Source organism: Phymastichus coffea, unplaced genomic scaffold, assembly GCF_024137745.1.
Source record: "Phymastichus coffea isolate CEN01 unplaced genomic scaffold, Cenicafe_Pcof_1.1 PCOF00016, whole genome shotgun sequence".
Lineage (NCBI taxonomy): Eukaryota > Metazoa > Arthropoda > Insecta > Hymenoptera > Eulophidae > Phymastichus > Phymastichus coffea.
Window position 1 is genome coordinate 4,809,892 of NW_026706827.1, and position 20,915 is coordinate 4,830,806.

The 20,915-nt window shown below is 34.6% G+C and overlaps 1 protein-coding gene across 1 annotated transcript in view; it reads right to left on the reverse strand.

Moving 5' to 3' along the window:
- Window positions 1-20,915, reverse strand: part of LOC131675175 (uncharacterized) — a 929,507-nt gene that overhangs the window by 65,815 nt on the left and 842,777 nt on the right. The window contains exon 19 of the mRNA XM_058954049.1: window positions 4,936-7,083. Coding sequence (XP_058810032.1) covers window positions 4,936-7,083 — 2,148 coding nt within the window. The remainder of the gene's footprint in view (window positions 1-4,935; window positions 7,084-20,915) is intronic.

A 20,915-nucleotide genomic window follows, 5' to 3' on the forward strand; every position in this document is an offset into this window, starting at 1 on the left:
GTGGGGTGACGTACCTTGTCTTGGAGGAGCCGCTTCCCGGAATCCCAGAATCGTAGGGACAGGTGAATGTGTCCTGAAAGTCCACATTACGTCTGGAGCGTAGTTAAATTGAGTCATGCTAGGAAGAACGGGCTGCATCGGCCATTTTATGCATTCTGTGTTCCAGCTCTCGCATTCTTTGGCGCATGTCCTGCACCTCGCGCTCCGCACACACCTGTATTCCCTGCAGAGTCAGAAGGGTTTCTAGGATTCGACCTACTAACTTGCGGTTGTGGTCGACTCCCTCTTTCAGGTATTCTATTTCCCGGAAGGCTTCGCTCAAGGATAACTCTTCCTGAGGTTCCTTCCGGGAGCAGGATTCCTGCGACCTGATATCCGGTTTGCTCCGTCTTCTCTCCCTCTCCTCCTGTTCCAGGGTGTGGAGGGCCTTCAAGATGAGCTCATCCTCTTCTTGGCGGCTGGCTTCACTCTCTGATTCCTTATCTGGGCTGGCGAATGTCCTTGACATATTTGTTAAGAATATTCCCTCCCTGTTGATGAGCTTCAGGGGATGGTCGCTGTTGTCGTCTGCGCTGAGGTTTTCCAACTCGTCGCAGACCGTGTCGAGCCACGCTTGTCGGGTGCGCCTCCTGCGCCCCGTCACCTCTTTGCTGGGTGTGGTCTCTTCAAAATCTCTGACGGTGTACTCTCCTAGCAACTATCTCTTAAGCGTAGCCGCCTGCTGGATGACACTTCCATCTTTGCACAGCTCTAGATCCGTCAAGTAGCGTTCCCGCTGTGCGGAGGTCAGCTCTAATGCCCAATTGTCGATTTGGGCTGACAACAGAGCCATCTTGCCTCCGCACGGGTGTAGGATGCGGTCGAGGTTTAAAATTATCGACCTAATCGACCACTACCGCTTCCTATCACCCAAGGTATGAATGGGGTAAACACTATTTAGTGCAACTACCCTTAATGCCTCCTTTTTATAAGGCACAAACTCGCGAGATTATGAGCGCGTGCAGTCTCCGCAAACTATCTAATAATATTATGAAATATACTACTAATACTAATAGTACTACCTAAGGTCGAAACCTGCTGTTTGCTTGCTCCGCCTGGCTAATATTTCCTGGACTGCACGCTTGGGTCACGCTCTCTGCTTTTATCATTGTTCAGGTGCTTCCAACCCCCCTTTATCCACCAACTTGTGGCTCAAATGGGTTAATATCTGATTACTCCGAACGATCTGAAATCACTTCGACTTACTAATAATTACCGCTTTTGGCCCTTGTTATAATAAACTTAACAATTTATAAGCAAAAAAGTTTAAGTGATTCCGTTTTTTCTCCTGCAGAGGGCGTACCGCTCACGATTTCGCACTACCACCAGCTCAAACCTTTCTAAGCGCTCGCGCAATCGTCTCTACCTCTCTCGTGCGTCGATTACCGTCGACGCACAATCTTATTCACACGAAACGGATCTTAATACCAGTTGGGCGTCATGTAACGGAGGAGGTTATCTAACAAAATGGAAAATTTATTTAAGCACAAACTCCCACGATGCAGAGCTAATCCCCGCTCCGTTAAACACATATAGTTCTATATGTATCTGCCTTTACGTCAGATGATTTCGTTTCGGTGTCTTTTTCCAACTGAATTGAACTCACCTCAAGTCACTTGACTTGTGACACTCGATGTATCTTAGGTTTGAGTGACTTTATGTCTAATCCGCTTAATCCTCTAGATGAAATCGGATTACAACCTAAACTTTTATAAATCGCTTAAGCTAATAGGAAATGAAATGACGTAATCGGCGAATAAAATTAACTAACTTTAATCAATAAAAACCACAGTCTTTTATGGGCCGAAAAACTAACGCACACGAATAGGATTTACAATGAATTATTAATATTTGGTGATTGAGAGAGAGAGAGAGAGAGAGAGAGAGAGAGAGAGAGAGAGAGAGAGAGAGAGAGAAAATTTGAAAACTACCGTGAAACTAACGCTCGGAGCGAATACAAAAGGATTCAATATCGTGGTTGACAAAATACTTCCGAACGTATTTTGTCACGCAATAATAAAGGGAGATGCACCTATCCTGCGGTGCAATTATGGTGATCAGCCATAATTGTTAATGAAAAAATCAACTGTCCATGCTCCTCCAATTAATCAGCTGCGCTACCTCGCTCTCCAATCCGCTACAATTTGCTGCTTCTATACTGCTGCTGCTTGCTGCCGCTTTAATGCTGTTGTACTCCCGCACGTAAAAATCGTCCCAGAAAACTTTATGAAAACGGCGAACACAGTGCAAAACAATTTGGCGGTATTATCGCAAAAACAGCTGAGGCTTAACTGCCTATTTCAAACGCTCGGGCGCCCTCTCTCTCTCTCTCTCTCTCTCTCTCTCTCTCTCTCTCTCTCTTTCTTAATCGACTACCGTTGCAATTTTAAGTCGCGGATTTATTGAAGGACCTTCATATGTTGTCTGGATACAGACACTGTGCTCAAATACTTAAATAGCACGAGTATTGAAAGATTTTTTGTATGGCTCTGCGATGTCTGTAAATAGTCAACCGTCTTCGCGCGTATAAACATTTATGTATCTACAGGTTGTTATTGTAGTTCTTGTGAGACAGTATGTAAGGGAAAGACGCAACTGTTTAAGCCGTTAATCCTAGCCAAGTTACTGTGCTGGTTAGATGCTCGTGTAACTGTATCGTGTGGCGATAAGTTTTTGTATCTGGCGTGAGCGATAAGTTTTTGTATCTCGAAAGAATAAAGTGTGACGGTAATTGCAAATATACATATGTACCAAGTTCATTATAACATATATTCTTAAAAGTACTTGTACACTTGGTAAAAAGCTCAAGGATCACATTTTCTTAAAAAACTGAAGTAACAACAGTTATAGGATTTGGTCCAAAGAAATAATCGATACACTTCAATTTGATTCTAAGATTATCTTTAAAGGTCATTTTCAAGATCAACATATTTTTTAATGGTAACCCTTATTTTTTATTTTCAGTAGAGCACATGCAGTCACTTGATTTAATCGTGGCGCCAATCTCTGCAGCCCTGAACTAGAACGGGTTTGTAACTAGCTCCAGTCGTTAAGGCAACCATTTACTAGCATGAGGGTGAAGCTTCCGATTCAAACGCTGACGACTTACTATGCGTGCGTATACAAGAGAGATAAAGAGCATACGTAGGTAGGAAGCAATCACCGTTTGTTAAGCGCGCCTTGGTATTGACTATTCTTCTATGTTTTTTTCAACGAAATAACGTGTCCGAGTATCGAATACCACATTAAAAGGATTTATATACAAGAGTAGTGAAAAAAACAGCAGCACCCTCAATCCGCGAGGGCAACAGCGAGATTTTCGACATCATTTATAAAGGAGAGATAAGCTGATTGCTACCGAAGCATGCTGCAAGAAAGTAATAAACTGCGCTGCTATTGATCAACCTATTACACAGAGACACAAAAAAGTTGGTATGTATTAAAAACGAAATACGTATATTCCCATATATTTTGCCATGCTGAATCCGAATCCACAGTCAGATTGATCCTACCACGTAAAGATCAAGGGCATTTGGAGGTCAAACTCATGAAAATGTAATTTTAAATACTGTAAGTAATGTTTCTATGGTTTTGAGGGTTGCTGAATCTGAATCTAGAGCTTGTTTAATCTCAACATGTCTGAATCAAGGTCATTTCTAAGGTCAAATATGCATATTGTGCAAAAAGTTAAATTTTCACTGCAGATTCTGACCGTACGGTAATTTTTACGTTCAGGTATCATATTTTTCATTTTTTTTATCACGACGTTGTATGTCATTTAAAGATTATTAAATGTTGATATATTAAGAATTAATATGACGATTTCAAAAATACAAAAGTGCGCCTTCAAGAAATCAGACAACTATTTTTATATCTTTCGAGGATCGTTGTATCTGAATTTGTGATCTCTTTGACCATAGCATATCAAGTTCAAGAACATTCGAAGGTGAAATGAAAGAAAAAATCCATTTACGAGGAATCACTAGTATTTTTATAGGTTTAAGGGTTGTTGAATCCGAATTTGCTATCCGTTTGATCCCAGCACGACAGGTTCAAGATCATTTGGAGGCCAAATGGAAAACAGTGGTTTAGAAAGGAATGACTAGTAATTCTATGATTGTAGGGCCATTGAATCCAAATTTGAGGTGTGCTTGATCCCGATCAATCTAGATCGAGTTTAGCTTGAAATTAAATCAATCGGATTTGCATTTAGCGGCCCTGGAAACCACAGAATTACTAGTCATTCATTCCTAAACGACTTTTTTCTACTTGACCTTCAAATGATTTTGAACCTGTCGTGGTGAGGTCAAACGGATTGCAAATTCTAATTCAGCGATCCTTAAACCTATAAAAATACTAGTGATTCCTTCTTATATGAGTTTTTTACTCAATTTCACCTTCGAATACCGTTGAACCTCATGTGCTATGGTCAAAAAGATCATATATTAGGATACAGCAATGCTCAAAACATGAAAATAGTTACCTCTCAAAACTATGCAAACACTAGTTACAGTTTTGAAAACTACAATTTTATGAATTTGACTGACAAAGACCCTTGATCCTGACCTGGTAGGATCAAACTAACTGCGGATTCAGATTCAACGTGGCAATATACACGGGAATATATAAACTTCTTTTTAGATACAGACTACCTTTTTTTTCGTGCTTACGTTATTAGTGCTCATTTCGTAATTTTGAAAATTTATAAAGGTAACATAATATTTTTAGCGTACTTTATTATTGGTATGGTTCAAAATATTAGCTTTGTTCAGGCGTCATAATGCGTACTTCGCTCACTCCAGTAATTCATTACGTAATGCAGCATTTTTTATAAATAAAACTTTTATTTATTTATTTATTTTCAATTTAAATAATACAGTACGTATAACTTCTTACCTGAAAAGATGATTCAGCGGTTTTGTGTGAATCAGTTTCATTTGGTAAAACTCTATTGAAAGTGGCATTTGAATCGAATAATTGATTTGTATCTGTATTTGGCAATATTCCTGGCCATGAATCTGTAGTTTTTTCTTGACTTGGAATCCAATTAATATTGTCAGTATCTCCTCCTGGTCCTATGATTGAATAATTTTTCCATGTTCTTTCCGTTCCTATAGGGCGAGGTTTCCGATCTTCTATTTGTACATGAGAAATTTCTTGAGTCGGACCAGTGGATACCAAAGACATAACAGGTGTTCTTAAATGACTATTTTCATGATTGATTGTATCCAAATTTGAAGATGGTGATGATATTCCTATAATATGGTCAGAATAATTGGCTTGACTGATTAATTGATCTTGATGTGTGTAATTTGGCGTTGCAAGGAAAGGCCAATGGTGTGGATTAGTTGGTCTTAGAAATGGTGTCTGATATTTATTATAAGTAAAACCTCCAACCATTGTTAAATTGCTAGAGTGAATAACACTTGTAGATGGTTGAGCTGACATGATAGGGAAAACTGTTGGTCTGGATGTACTAGTACTAAGCATGGTCATCTGCTGGTTGTTTCCTAAATGTAATGAACTTGAGAAATCCGGTGCACGTGGGTTTAGCCGCGACATACTTATAGTTGTTGTTACTATAGCTGAAGGCATTATTGTTTGAGGATTATTTGTTCGTATATGCCGTTGAATAGATATACATTGAGCATTACTTTGACTCTCGCTAGTTACGGTTTTTATCAAATTGGAGCTACTGGATTGATTTTCAAAATTAGAACTTTCATCATTTAAATCAAATATATCAGCCTCCAAATTTGATTGGCAGGACATTAATGAAATATCATTTCCTTTAGGACTAGTGACGGCATTTTCGGAAGATTTCATATTCTCACATGAAGTCATTTTCATAAATGATGTTGCAGTTGTCATATTTTTGTCGTCTTTATTGTGATGTAGATGAGGTCTGACTGATATTAAATTAACTGGTGGCTTTGATGCTCCACATAATATACCGTCATTTGTAAAATCTACTAGTTGAACATGTTCGGCTTGGATTACAATTTTATCCGACGATAAAGATCCATCATCACCTGTAGAATTATTGCCAAGGCTACTAAAATTATTAGATAAATTTGATGTGGGAGAGCACGTTAGTATTCCACGATAACCAGGTGCTTTAGATGCATCAACTTCAATTGGAGCACTATCGATGAATTTATTCGATGGCATAACAGGATTATTAACAGAGACTTTTGCTCCAGCAATAGTAGCAAAATTTATATTTTTTTGATTTTCAAATTCTTTACTTCCCCACATCGATTGTTGAGTTACTTTACTGAATGTATCATTAAAAAGGGAATATTCTAGAGGAACGCTGCACGCTGTATTTTGACACTCATTTAAACTAGTAATTGATGGCGAATTTACAGAGATACTAGTTGTTTGTGGAACTTTTATCAACTGTGATGAAAAAGAGTTTGTTGTAGTAATTATCATATTAGAAGAATTCATTGTCATTAAATTGTTGGAGACTGATTGACAGTTAAATTTTTCAGAAGAATGTGAAGAACTAGCTGTAAAAACTGGAACTAAAGAAAGTATAGTATCAGAATCCAATAAATTGTTTGAAGATGTATCGTGTGATTGCATCTGCAAATTCGAAGCAACAGTTGATTGCACTGAAGAAACATGCACGGATGGGTTGGCTGTACTTACAGCATTATGTAACACTTGATTAAACTGAAAAGAATTAGAATAGTCGATTGCCGTAGATATTGTATTGATTTCTGATAATTTTTCGGCAAATGTTTGTGATATGTTGGTTGCTAAAACTTTACTTGATCGGCCAGAAGTCATAATAGCACTAGTATAAGACATTGTTGTTTTTGTATTTGACTGAGTCATTGAGTGGATTAAAACTTTTTTATCGTTAGCAGATGTGAAACGTGATATGGATGATCGATTTGTAGTAGATGATCGCAATGGAAGAACGTAAGATGTTGGAGAAAAAGAAGTAACCTGATTTGATTTTGTAAGATGCTCACTTGTAGTACTCGAAAATCCACTAGTAGATTTTGTGGATACGAATTTCATTTTTGGTGTCTGAAACAAATAAATTTTTATTATTTTTAAGAGAAGAAAAAAAGATAAAAAAATTATAAAATGTACACTTATGAAAAAATTTATTCTAGTTGTGAATTATTTATATTTTGAATTAATATACTTTCTTTTAGTAAAATAAATGAAAAAGAACCAATGCTATAAAAAACATGATTCAATTAACCATGTAAGTATTATTTTAAAAATATTTACAAAAAATGAATCTGCCAAATCCATCGATCATTGAAAATCGTATGTGGAGTTTAGACTAATCTTATGAGAAAGTTCACTTTATCTGACTCATTTTCTTTCTATGGCTTTCTCTGTTCTTTTATCAATTGAAAAAATTCGGATGAACATAAACATTTATAATAAACGATTTTATAAAACACGATTGTAAGTTTTCGTTGTGAGTGTATGTCTCCTACTCACCATCAATTTCAATGAAGATTTTTACCGACATTAGTACTATATATATTGAAAAAAAGATATGATTTTCAATATATTTATGAGAATCATTTGATGAGTCAATAATTTTTAAATAAAAAATAATTATAGCGGTATTATAGCCTTTTTGTACTGTCTTTTGAACTTTTTAGTATTTAGATTAAAAATATCTATTACACTTTATAACGAGTGAAATTGCAAACTTGTTATATCTCTCTCTCCCTAGTAATGATATGTCAATATAACATATTCCTCCGAACTTATCCTATGCATTTATGAATTTATTATGTTTATATTCATTTATTATTTATATCTGCATATATAATTACCCTTCTGTTCGTATATAAGGTAAGTGAGGTGAGAGTACGCAGGGATATTTCCGTGCGCGAAACGAGGCGCGGATCGAGAGAGAGAGACATAGTCGCACCTTAGCGAGTGACCGCGCGCATTGATTGACTCATTAAAACTCGCGAGCGAGCGGACGGAGTTCTTTGTCCCGACGATTTTTCTTGCTTGGACCTTGGTTGTGATCGGGCGCCTCCCTTTTCCCTTCGACCTTGGAGTGTGTGCCTTTATCTAGAGAAGAATTGCGACGTCGCACAGTGGGGATTGAAAACGGTCTTCACTAAATTCAACTTTCAAGGCGAACCATATGTGGAAATTCGATGAATTTTTTTTTAAATAACTATTGAATGATTCTGCAGAGATCTCTCAAACCCAAATATAGATATTGTTTTTTATCGTCTCTAACTGACTATGAAAGTAAATAAAAGCAGAAATTCGTGGCATAATTAATTTTTTTTTATGCTAAAACTAATAGTGATCGATCAAAATGTGGCTTAAAATCTTATCTTCTAACTTCATAGAATACGTGAAAATTTTTTTGACCCAAAATCTAACATGTATTTCTTTTAAAGGTCACTTGAAGGTCAATACTATTTTTTATGTCAAATTTGCGGCTCATTGGATTTCAAACATGCTAAATCACTAACTTAGAGTATAATGTATTCTTTTCTCAAAGTAACTGGAAGATAGGTACTTTTTTCAATATCATTTGAAGGTCAATACTATTTGTTACGATTAAACGACTATTCTTCGAATTGGAAATATACACCAAAGTTTGTGGATTATTCGTTAGGGTTTTTAGATTTGGGATTCCTAGAGTTAGGGTTTGTGAGGGTTTGTGGATTTGTGGTCTGTGATTTGGAGTTTGGGGGTTGGGGTTTGTGGGTTTGTTGCATTGAAGAAAATCATTTCCTGCACACCAAATTAGTCATGTCGTATATTTCCAATTCGAAGAATAGTCGTTTAATCGTAACAAATAGTATTGACCTTCAAATGATATTGAAAAAAGTACCTACCTTCCAGTTACTTTGAGAAAAGAATACATTATACTCTAAGTTAGTGATTTAGCATGTTTGAAATCCAATGAGCCGCAAATTTGACATAAAAAATAGTATTGACCTTCAAATGACCTTTAAAAGAAATACATGTTAGATTTTGGGTCAAAAAAATTTTCACGTATTCTATGAAGTTAGAAGATGAGATTTTAAGCCACATTTTGATCGATCACTATTAGTTTTAGCGTAAAAAAAAATTAATTATGCCACGAATTTCTGCTTTTATTTACTTTCATAGTCAGTTAGAGACGATAAAAAACAATATCTATATTTGGGTTCGAGAGATCTCTGCAGAATCATTCAATAGTTATTTAAAAAAAAATTCATTGAATTTCCACATATGGTTCGCCTTGAAAGTTGAATTTAGTGAAGACCGTTTTCAATCCCCACTGTGCGTCGCCTGGCCCTATAGAGGATCTACGCACGTGGGTCGTAATTGGTTAGGCCAATCAATGAAGCCAAAAATGAGGTATTTTGTGACACTAATACTAACAGAAAACCGACTATGCAAAGTTGTTTATTACTATGCGTAGATGAAAACGTATATGTTTCCAACTCGCAACTTTCATTTAATAACTTTTTACAGCCGTTTGAAATTTGCAAAAACATATTTTTCGCGTATAAAACCAAAACTATTGAAGTTAGGTATGTACCTCAATGAAATAAGTTATAGATAATGGAATTTTCTATAAAGTGAACTATCGCTCATCTCAATCGAGTAATTAATAACACAGGTTTACAAAATAAAAAAAGTTGATGCCTATTTGACCAGACCATATAACTTTTATGTATTTCGATGCGCTGAACACGAATTCGAGGTCCGTTGATCTCCATCACGTCAGGTTCAAGGTCTTTTGAAGGTCAAATGTATTTAATACAACAGAATTTAAAATTTGACTACGGATTCGGAAAGAGCGGGAAATTTTACGTTCAAATACATATTGTTGGTTTTTTCCAACATGACCTTTGAAGGACATCTAGAACTCAAACAAATAATAAATAGACCTTATTTGCTTTTTATCCATATGAACTTGTTTTTGAGACCTCCGATGGGCTTCTATTGTATACTGTCATGTATCTTTGTATTCTGAATACAAAGCTGGAATCCATTTGACCTCATCCAGTTAGGATCAAGGTCACTTCAAGGTTAATTCGTTAATTTTGCACAAAAAAAACAAATATAACCCTATTTGAACCCTGGTTGCTTTAACCCTCGAGCCCTGCATCTCTGCGTGACTATAACCCTGGACTCTCAACCTCCGATCTCCATATCTTAATTTTCTCAGTCCCGAGCCCGGTAACCTGCAACTCTACAACCCAACCCCGACCTTCACATCCTAATTTCATGAACCCCTGATGCGATGAACTTCGATCTATATCGCGAGCGTACAGAGGCGAGGGGCCTTGAGGACATCTAGCGCATACTGGACGGTCTCGAGGGACGCTATTCTGATTGTCGATGGTGTAATCCCCGTAGATCTTCTTGCTAGGGAGCGCAAGAGGATCTATAACAGAAGGTTAAACGAAAATAAAGTAGAAGTAGCCAAGGAGGAGAGTGATAGAATAATAGAGGTATGGCGAGAACGGTGGTCGAGAGATGGTAAAGGCGTATGGACGAGAAGCTCAATTCCCGACATTAGGGCGTGGATGGAGAGGAGCTTCGGAGAAGTGAACTTCTACCTTACGCAGATGCTTACGTGCTATAGATACTTCAAATGCTACCGGGATTCTCCGAATAGTAAAGTAGAGAACAGGGTTCTAGATAGGAGGATTCGCTTGCTTTTTACCACCGCATAAAAAATCCCAAACACGGCATAGCAAATTCTACACGCCCCGACCTTGATATTCTCGAAATCGAATTGAAATCCAATCGAAATTTAAGATCTTTTAACTTTCTAAAGTCAGTTAAAGGTATGAAAATCAGGAAATCTCTAAAATTTATATTAAGTATTTCAATGTCATGGTGAAACAATCATTTTTTATTATAATCTCATGGAGGGTACTTCTTAACATCGAGGTTTATGTCTCTTACTCTGTTAAGCCACCACTCTTCAATGTAAACGTGCTTTCTTGCTAGGTCTACATCTTTCATCGAATGTTCTTTTCAGCGCTTTTCTCTTGTGCTTAACTGAAGTAACCCTCTTAAGGTTCCAGCAGTAATCTGACATCATATTGACATCCCAAAATCCTTGATAGCGCCTTTCCATCTCTTTAATATCTTGATGAAATCTTTCACCTTGCTCTTCACTATAATCTCCTAGATTTTCTGGAAATTTGTCCAAATGAGAATCTAAAAAGTGGAGCTTCAGACTCATGAGACATTGAACAGCTTTGTAGTTTACGACCAAGTCGTTGACTATTTCTTTATAATTTTGATCTCTTTTGTTACCTAAAAATTTCGTACAAACGTCAATAAAGCTCTGCCAAGCTTTTCGTTCATCTTCTGACATTCTATTCGGGAATTCGAGATCTTTTATGAGTTCTCTTATTTGAGGTGCATCAAAAATTCCCTCTTTGAGTTTTGCTTCGAATAACTTTGGGAATTTCAAGAAGAGATATTGAAAAGCTTTACTATCTCTTTTCTTTAAAGCTTTTACCGGCTGTTTAATCAAGCCTAATTTTATATGAAGAGGAGGCAGTATTATTTTATCAGGATCAACCAATTTATTGTATTTGAGATTTTTATTCCCTACAAAAAAACTATCCCTTGCTGGCCACTCCTTTACATCATAATGCTTTTCACGAGCTCTGCTGTCCCATTCACATAGAAAACATGGGTATTTCGTAAAACCAGATTGTTGTCCCAAAATGATTGTGACAACTTTTAAATCCGTGCAGATTTTCCATTTATACAACTCGTAATTAATTTTATCAAGTAAATATTCCATATTCACGTAATTTTCATCCATTGTCGTAGAGTGAGCCAATGGAACAGAAGCTAGTTTATTCCCATTGTTTAGTAATACAGCTTTAAGGCTTCTCTTAGAAGAATCAATAAATAACCGCCATTCTTTAGGATCATGTTCAACTCCAAATGTTCTAAACAACCCGTCTATATCACTACAATATACCAAAGAACCACCTTGAACAAAATATTTTCGAAAAGGCTCATCTCTGTTTCTGTAGTATGTTACTTTTGTTTTTTTGTGTAAACAACCTTTTTCTTTCGGCCGTGATGTCAATAGTTCCGATTGCGCTTTAGATAGCCCTAAATCTCTTACCAAATCGTTGAGTTCACTCTGATTGAACTTTGAAGGGGTTATCTCGTTACCCGTTGTACTAACATCACAATCAGTTTCTTCGTCATCTTCTTCGTAAAATTCTCGGTCATTCATTTCATCATATTCTGCGTCATCTTCTTCTTTATCTTCTTTGTCATTTTCTTGGTCCGTGTTCCCCAAAGATTCTGTAATGTTTTCATCACTTATATCGATTTCCATTGCTTCATCTTCATCATGACTGGTATCGCTTACTAAGACTGGCATTGTGACAGACAAGGTAGTTGTGTAAGGCACAGATCGAATGTTTCTTGAATTAAATCCAAATTTGGTGTTTATACAAAAATAGCAATCATTATCATGATCTCGAGGTGCGCGCCAAATCATAGGCGATGAAAATATCATTTGTCGCTCTCCACTTTTCCAACGTCTTAAACGTGAATCGCAAACTCGACAGATGAGTTTTGTAATCCAGGGTCGGTTTAGATCCACATCAGTGGTTTTAAAACACTCGTCGTAGATCATGCGAAGTTTCTTAGAGAAAGAAATTAAGTTTCTATGAACGTTGTATTTGCCGCACAGAACACAGAAACTTTTTGAGCACTCATCCATTTTTGCAGATCATAAATCAAGTCCTGCTGTATTTGTACAAAATAACTAAATAAAAACTGGAGAAATCGCTGCTGCACCGGATATCCAACTATCCTGAAAAAGACCGTCGGACGGAGCCGCTGGTGCACGCTTATAGTTTATAGAACTCGGTTATTAAGGAAAATGTAGTATTAGGGATTGGGTGTAAGATGTCTCAGAGTTAAGTGCTGGGGAGTTAAAAACATTGGAGTATGGGGAATCGGGTCTTAGGATTAAGTGCTCGGTGGTTATGGAATTGGGGGTATGAGGGATTGGTTCAAGGCGTTTTAAGGTTAAGTTCTCGGGGTTTTAGGAAATTAGGATGCGGAGGTCGAAGGTCATAGAGAGTTGCAGGGCTCGAGGGTTAAAGCAACCAGGGTTTAAAGACTAGGGTTATATTTGTTTTTTTGTGCAAAATTAACGAATTAACCTTGAAATGACCTTGATCCTAACTGGATGAGGTCAAATGGATTCCAGCTTTGTATTCAGAATACAAAGATACATGACAGTATACAATAGAAGCCCATCGGACGTCTCAAAAACAAGTTCATATGGAAAAAAAGCAAATAAGGTCTATTTATTATTTGTTTGAGTTCTAGATGTCCTTCAAAGGTCATGTTGGAAAAAACCAACAATATGTATTTGAACGTAAAATTTCCCGCTCTTTCCGAATCCGTAGTCAAATTTTAAATTCCGTTGTATTAAATACATTTGACCTTCAAAAGACCTTGAACCTGACGTGATGGAGATCAACGGACCTCGAATTCGTGTTCAGCGCATCGAAATACATAAAAGTTATATGGTTTGGTCAAATAGGCATCAACTTTTTTTATTTTGTAAACCTGTGTAATCAATATAATTGCAAAAAACATCAAAATTGATCAATAAAGGTAACATTTCAAAAATTCATATCTCCACATAGTGATGTTAAAAGAATTAGCTTATGATATTTTGTAGATTGCATTGTCTTCTTCATGTATGCTAAATCTGAGCTATATATAATTATTACTTTCGGCACTACAGTAATGACAATTAAACCTTTTTTTTTAGTACATCTTGCATAATGCCATGTGGCTCAGCCGTTAGAGTTATACATTATTTGAAAAAAGTTTTTTAAAGCTCAATAATCAAACTACAACTTTGTCATTTGAACTTTTGCTCTAAAATCAGTTTAAAAGAGTGAAATTTGCCGTTGAATATCGGGCAAAATGCGCCCGAGCGTTAAAGAAAGCGAGCGGTGGGGGATACAGATCCCGCGGAGGGGAAGTATATATAGTAATAGAAAAGCCAGGCGCTCGGCGTTTGACTTTAATATTACTTATTTTGATATATATATAATTACGCTATTTTACTGAAATTTAATTAACAGTTTGAGATATTATTTATAATAATTATATTTATAATGTTATTTACAATAAATTTTAATATGTTTTATTATAATATATTTATAATTTAAAAAATAATATTTTTATAATTATAATGTTTCATTATACTTAAAAATTATGACATTATTACGGTAATACAATAGATACTTAATTTAAATAATAAAGTTATTCATTAAATCTATATCTAAGCGCAGTGTACTTGGTCCATGTCTATTACATTATCTAGATTATCACACACATTATCAATTATAGTTTCGCATTCTATTATTTCATCATTTTCGTCATCACTATCGCATCTGATAATAATGTTATTTCAAAATTGTAACAAGATTCTTCGTGACAATGTGCACAAAGATTTGTACATTTTAACCCATTTTTCCGGCAAGTACAAGAATAATCTACGCAGCCTTTCTTGCTACACGAACAAGATATTTGTTCAAGCAATTTTTTCGGCACAAGTGGCTCTTTAGTACCTATAGGTAAAAGACTATTGTTATCTATTTTCCATCCCCAATCTGTTGCTTTTACATTTGAATTTCCTAGCCATCTTTGAACTTGATAATAAACTCTAAACGCGTGCTCTTTTGCTGTTCCTTCGGTTGGTGGCAAAGATTCTAATAAAAATTTGGATTTGACTTTTGCCGTGCTAAAATGCAAATAGCGAAGGTCATTTAACAAGAAAGCATTAGATTTTTCTATTAAAATCTTTTCTGCTTTACTGCTATAAATACCCATAATTAAAATGAATGCTCTGCTCGAAACTTCGTCGTGAGTAGCATCTTTTTTATAACAAACTGAAGCGAATTCTATTAATTTTTGATGATTAAATATTTCCATCAATTTACTTTTATCTTGTTTGTAGAAAGCAGATGTGGTATCGCAACCACAAAAGGCATGCAAAAAGCCTACAATGCTTAACAAATCTTTATATAAAAAGCTAGTATTACTATAGTATTCATAATTATGAACACCTTTACTGTCTTTTCTGAAAAAGATATTACTCACGTTTTGTCCTATTTGCGTTAATATTACTAATAAATCTATATCTGTGCCTACAATAATTGTAATGTTATCACTATCGACGCGCGCATTGTCAATCGCTGTTTGAACAATCAAAACATCGGCATTATCAGAAGCAATTTTTGTTCTGAAACCTATTTCATTTAATAAATGGCATAATATTTCAATTAATTTGATTTTGTTTTTTTCATTACTCAAAAATTGTTGCTGATTAACCGTTATTTCGTATGATTTTTGAATGCTATTTCCCTACTTATATTTTTTAATTTTCGCCGAGATCGCTCAACCGATTTCGTTACATTTGCATCATCTTCTAGATAACCGTCGAAGACTATATAACTATGGGGTTCATAATGAATTTTTGCATACGAAATATAATTATTTAATATGCACTCTATTGTCTCATTACAATTCCAAACGACTTTATGAAGAAAAAATCCCTCGTCTACTACATGAGTAGTTTTGCCCTTGATCTCGATAATATCAACTTTTTCAAAATTTGAATAAAATGCTGATTTTTTTGTTTTCCGCATACCATTTTCATCGAATAATGACGATGGCACTGAAGATAGTTCAAATTTGCTGCTATATTCCCTAATATCTTCTGAAGTTTTTATATTTAACGCTAGTTTTTGAAATATCAATTCCGGTAATATATGAACTACTTCGTTGCTGATATTTTTTATTATTAAATTAGTGGATTGTAAATTAACAATTTCACTGCTCCGCTTAAATTTTAAGGATGAATATGTTTTATCAGCTGTATTTTTCATTAATGCATTCCCGATTTCGAAAGCTTTAAAATAATTTACAGAATACAAATCACCAACATAGCCAGAAAATATACCAATAATTTTGTTTGTGTCTGGGAATGGATTATAGAATTCGAAAAAGTTTAATAATTTATTTAAATCATCAGCATCTCGATTAATACGAGACATCCTATTATCTACGTGTTACTCAGACGTGACAAATGTAACGTTACAGAAATTTTCCATCGCACTACTAACTTCTAATACAGAGACATAACCCATTTTCCTACAACCGATTCTGTCAAACCGCGACCATGTGTCAAACCTCCAGTACATTTGACTGGCCTCATTAACATCTGCTCTATGGTCATATCTCACCATATGCCAGACCAAAATCTGTTAGACCGCCTAATCGTGAAGTAGCCCTGATTACAAAACTTATCATACTCAACAATGTCCATAACATCTTTTTATTTTAGAATATGCTGTATATAAAATAAGCTAGCTTTGACATACAAATGATGCCCCGAAGCATAAAAAATTGGAATCATTAATTTAATAATTTCCAAATGCAACGGAAAATTGCCAGAACGTTCGGCATTTATAAATCGTTGAATTAAATAAACTATTTCAAAATATTGCACCCACAGTTGACACGTTGGTCCATTATTTTTTAGATAATTGACGCGTTCTACAAATTTTTCCTTTATATTTTGCACTATAACAGATTCAAGTTTATTGTTAAAATTATCCCCTCCTACGTCTAATAGAGATTGATTTAAAAAATTTTTTTCATTATCGTCAAGATCTATTTGTTTAAAAATGATAGAAGCAAGTGCTGCTTGGACTAACAGATAGTCTCTCACAGCTCGAGAAAAAGCTTGGCCAATAAGAGCTTTATCATCAAATAATTCAGAATAAATTGAACTAAAAGCTTCTTTAAGGCCACTTCCACCCATTATATATCTAACAGATGAAATATAAGACATTAATAGATGGAAGCCGCCTAAACGAGGAAATACTGACATCAAGTTATGGGGATCGTTATCGGGATCAATAGAGGAAACGATTTCCATTGCTTTCATAAACAATGGCAAGTCGAACGTAACAAAACAATGTTTTTGTTTGTTAATATCGGCTCTTTACCTAGCATCGATTAATGAGGTTGATATAGTTTTATGGTCGCTTGGAGGAGCATTAATAAATGGCAAAAGGATAATTTTTAACGAATCAAATTCATCATTCAATAAGTGAAATTTGTTCATGAATCCATTCCAGTTTGGTGTTTGTTGTGGTGCACTAAATTTTCCATAGAACCACAACAAATCGATAGGTTTTAATCTACCAATTATATCGATACTATCTAATGCTAAATCATCTACAGTTATAGAACTCAAATTAAAAGGCTTCTTATTATTAAAAGTACTTAATGGTGTAAACCCGAATGTATTAGTTGAATCAAACGAAAAGGCTCCTTTTAAACGTGGAATACAAGTATTTGAGCGTACTGACGCTAATGGCGTCACACACATTATACAGCCCATAGAATGAAAAGTATTTTTTCCATCAATAGTGCAAGTATTGTGATCTGCATTGTCATATACGAATTGCAAATACGAATCGGAGATGAAATCTATAGTTTCTGGACAGTTCACAATCGATGTTTCAAATCGAGTTGTCTCAAAATATGAAGCACAAAGACCTAAATTATGAAGACAATCTATGATACCTTTAGCAGCATATTTAGTGTGAATCATACAAGAAAGTGCTAGTAATATTGAAGAAGAAAACGACCGTGGTCTAACGACAGACATTAAAATATGGTCTAAAGTACTAATTTTATTATCTAATTTGAAATCAGGGCCTTTTTTGGGAGTACGTTTATGTGTTTTTAATAATACGTCGAGAAATACTTTCAGTGCTTCTGGAATTTCTTCGTTAACATTATCTAAAAATGTAGTTGGCGATTTATAACTATCAATATCGCATTTCATTGAACGACTATCTTGCAATATTAATTCTACGGCTTCTGTAATTATACGTAGTTTTTCTTCTCGCGGGTCACTTTTATGATTATCATAAAAATTTTTTTCACTGCATAATCCTCCCAACCTTTTCAAACAAATAATTCGATCATGGTAACTGTATAAGTAACTATCTCATCTTTAAAATGTTTTTTAGAGCACCTTCAATACGATTAAGCGGTGGTAAATCTGTAGACCCGTGAATACTAATATATTGATTTAAAATTTTTTTTTAACGAAAATTTGCACTCTTCGCTATTTTCTAATAAAAAGTTAATAATATATGATATTAAATGAGACATTTCATCACTTATAGGTTTACCTATCACGTTTGTTGCACTATATAAATAAAACTTGCTTAAGCAACGTCGATGATAAAAAACATTTGCCTGAGTGTAATATTCATCGTTCTTGTCTTTTAAATTACATACACGCGACGATATCATTAAATTAATTTCATTTTCTTGATACGTTTCAAGCTGCGCTATAATGCTATCTATAGTACTTTGCTGCAATACACGAGAATATTTGTCCACATTATAAAATTTTTGCGAACAGAATAAACAATACGTAGAAAAATCAAATTGAAGCCTCTTTACGTTTTCTATCTACTTCAACAATTTTAAGTGCATTTTTCAGTGCCGCTTTTATATTCGATTCCCTAATATACATTGTTTGACAAACTCTATGTACAGTAATTTCTTGGACTTTTTCCAAATCTACATGTTTATTGTCCTTTCTTCGACGGCTAGCGCTTGCTAATTTCTCAATACCCCGTTGTTTAACTATACAAGACTTATTAGGATCTAGTACCTTATCACATAGTAAGCAAAAGTTTACATTGTTTTCGCCTGGCTGTTCACCAATGTCTTCTAGAGCAGGGATTTCAACGTCATTGTCTTCCTCTGTTGAATGTTCTGCTATGTTGTGGAAGTCGTCAGTTGCAGCCATAATGAAAAGTTGCAAGATGAAAGACAACTTAATTATCTGTAAGTTATGAATAACATATTAGAACAATTTCACAAGCTGTACATAGTACACCGCTGAATTTATTGATTTAATAGTACTGAACTTATTGTAACATATGATACATATTAATATGAATATAAAAATGATTTATATATATTAATATATTAATATATTGTAATTACAATAAATTCAAGTAAATTTTATAAATAGGAAAGGAGCAGTCCAGTAGAATCAGTTTTAAATAAGGTGCATATTAAAACCCCCCATCCGTCACCTCGAATTTCTTTTTGCGTTTAGCAATATACATTTTTTTAGCTAAAAAAAACGAAAAACGGCACTTTTTTTACTTGCGCGCTGTTTACTCGAAATCTATTAGAGATACGAAAATAATTTACTGGAATAAAGTTATAGAGCGTTAAATTTGCAACAAAGTAGCATAGTTTAAAATCGTTAGAGTCAATTTAGCGCGACTGTAGCGGCAAAACAAAAATACAAATTTTTTTTTATAAACGTTTTCTGCGACTACAAATGTTAATTGTTAATGTCTTCGTACATTTTTGATAAATATTCTATAAAAATATACTATATCTAACAAATAATTAAATTATTAAGTTATTAAATTATATAAAAAAGCATGCTTTCACTACAACTCGTTATCTAATAAGAATACAATTAATGTAATGTCATATTTGAGTTTGTGAAGATTTGCTATATCAATTTAAAAAAAAAACGTTAAATTTGATTAGTTAGAAGCAGAGATAAGTCAATGTTGACGGCGTGATTCGATTTTTAGCAGCTCAATCAATTTTTCAACTCCACGCTAGGATACCCCAACCACCGCACGCAAAAATTTAATGAATATCAGGTAGCAGGATTCTTCTCGAACGGTCAAACTTTCACTTGCCTTACAAGGGATATACTAATTTATGTCTATATCTCTAATCTCATTTATTATAAATTTTATGAATAGCAGGTAGCAGGATCCTTCCCGAACGGTCAAACTTTCATTTGTCTTTGAAAGGACATTCTTTATTACAGATCCAGTGTCCTAAGCTGCTTACTTCTTTCTAAAATTTACGTTGAACTGTCTACTATCGCGAAATGTACTGAAATATTAGAAATAAGTAATCATATATATATATATATATATATATATATATATACACACAAATACACGTGCATATATATAAGTATATACTGTACTGTACTGTATACTGTACGAAGTATATATTATATTTCTAAAATTTAAATTTAAAGAAACATTTACACTTCCACTTTTATTCTACGATTCTACACAAGACAAATGTCTATATATTAAATATAAATAAAATTTCAGAAACTTACCTAAATGTTATGTGGTTGATTTAAAGGTGCTATGACCAATAATAATTAATAATTGCAGATTTCGGAATAGCTAGAACACAACCAGTCAGACCTGGCCAGCTGGCCTGGACCGCTCCAAAACTAGCATATTCTATATGTATATACTATACTGTATATACTGTACATTCAAAAATAACCGTTACGTTTTAGGGACACTTATAATGTGATAAATACAAATATATAATTACCAAAAATGAACATGTATGTTGTTTAAATGTTAATGAAATAACTACATTTTTTATGGGGATAAATGTATTATAAATAAATATAAATAACTATTTGCCTACATTATAATAAAATATACACATATATTCATATGTTTCGTATTATTTATTTAACAAATATCGAATGCGTACTTAATTAACTTGAAAAATAAAAAAAATTTCAGTAAAATAGCGTAAATAATATCAAAATGAGTAATATTAAAGTCAAACGCCGAGCGCCTGGCTTTTCTATTACTATATATACTTCCCCTCCGCGGGATCTGTATCCCCCACCGCTCGCTTTCTTTGACGCTCGGGCGCATTTTGCCCGATATTCAACGGCAAATTTCACCCTTTTAAACTGATTTTAGAGCAAAAGTTCAAATGACAAAGTTGTAGTTTGA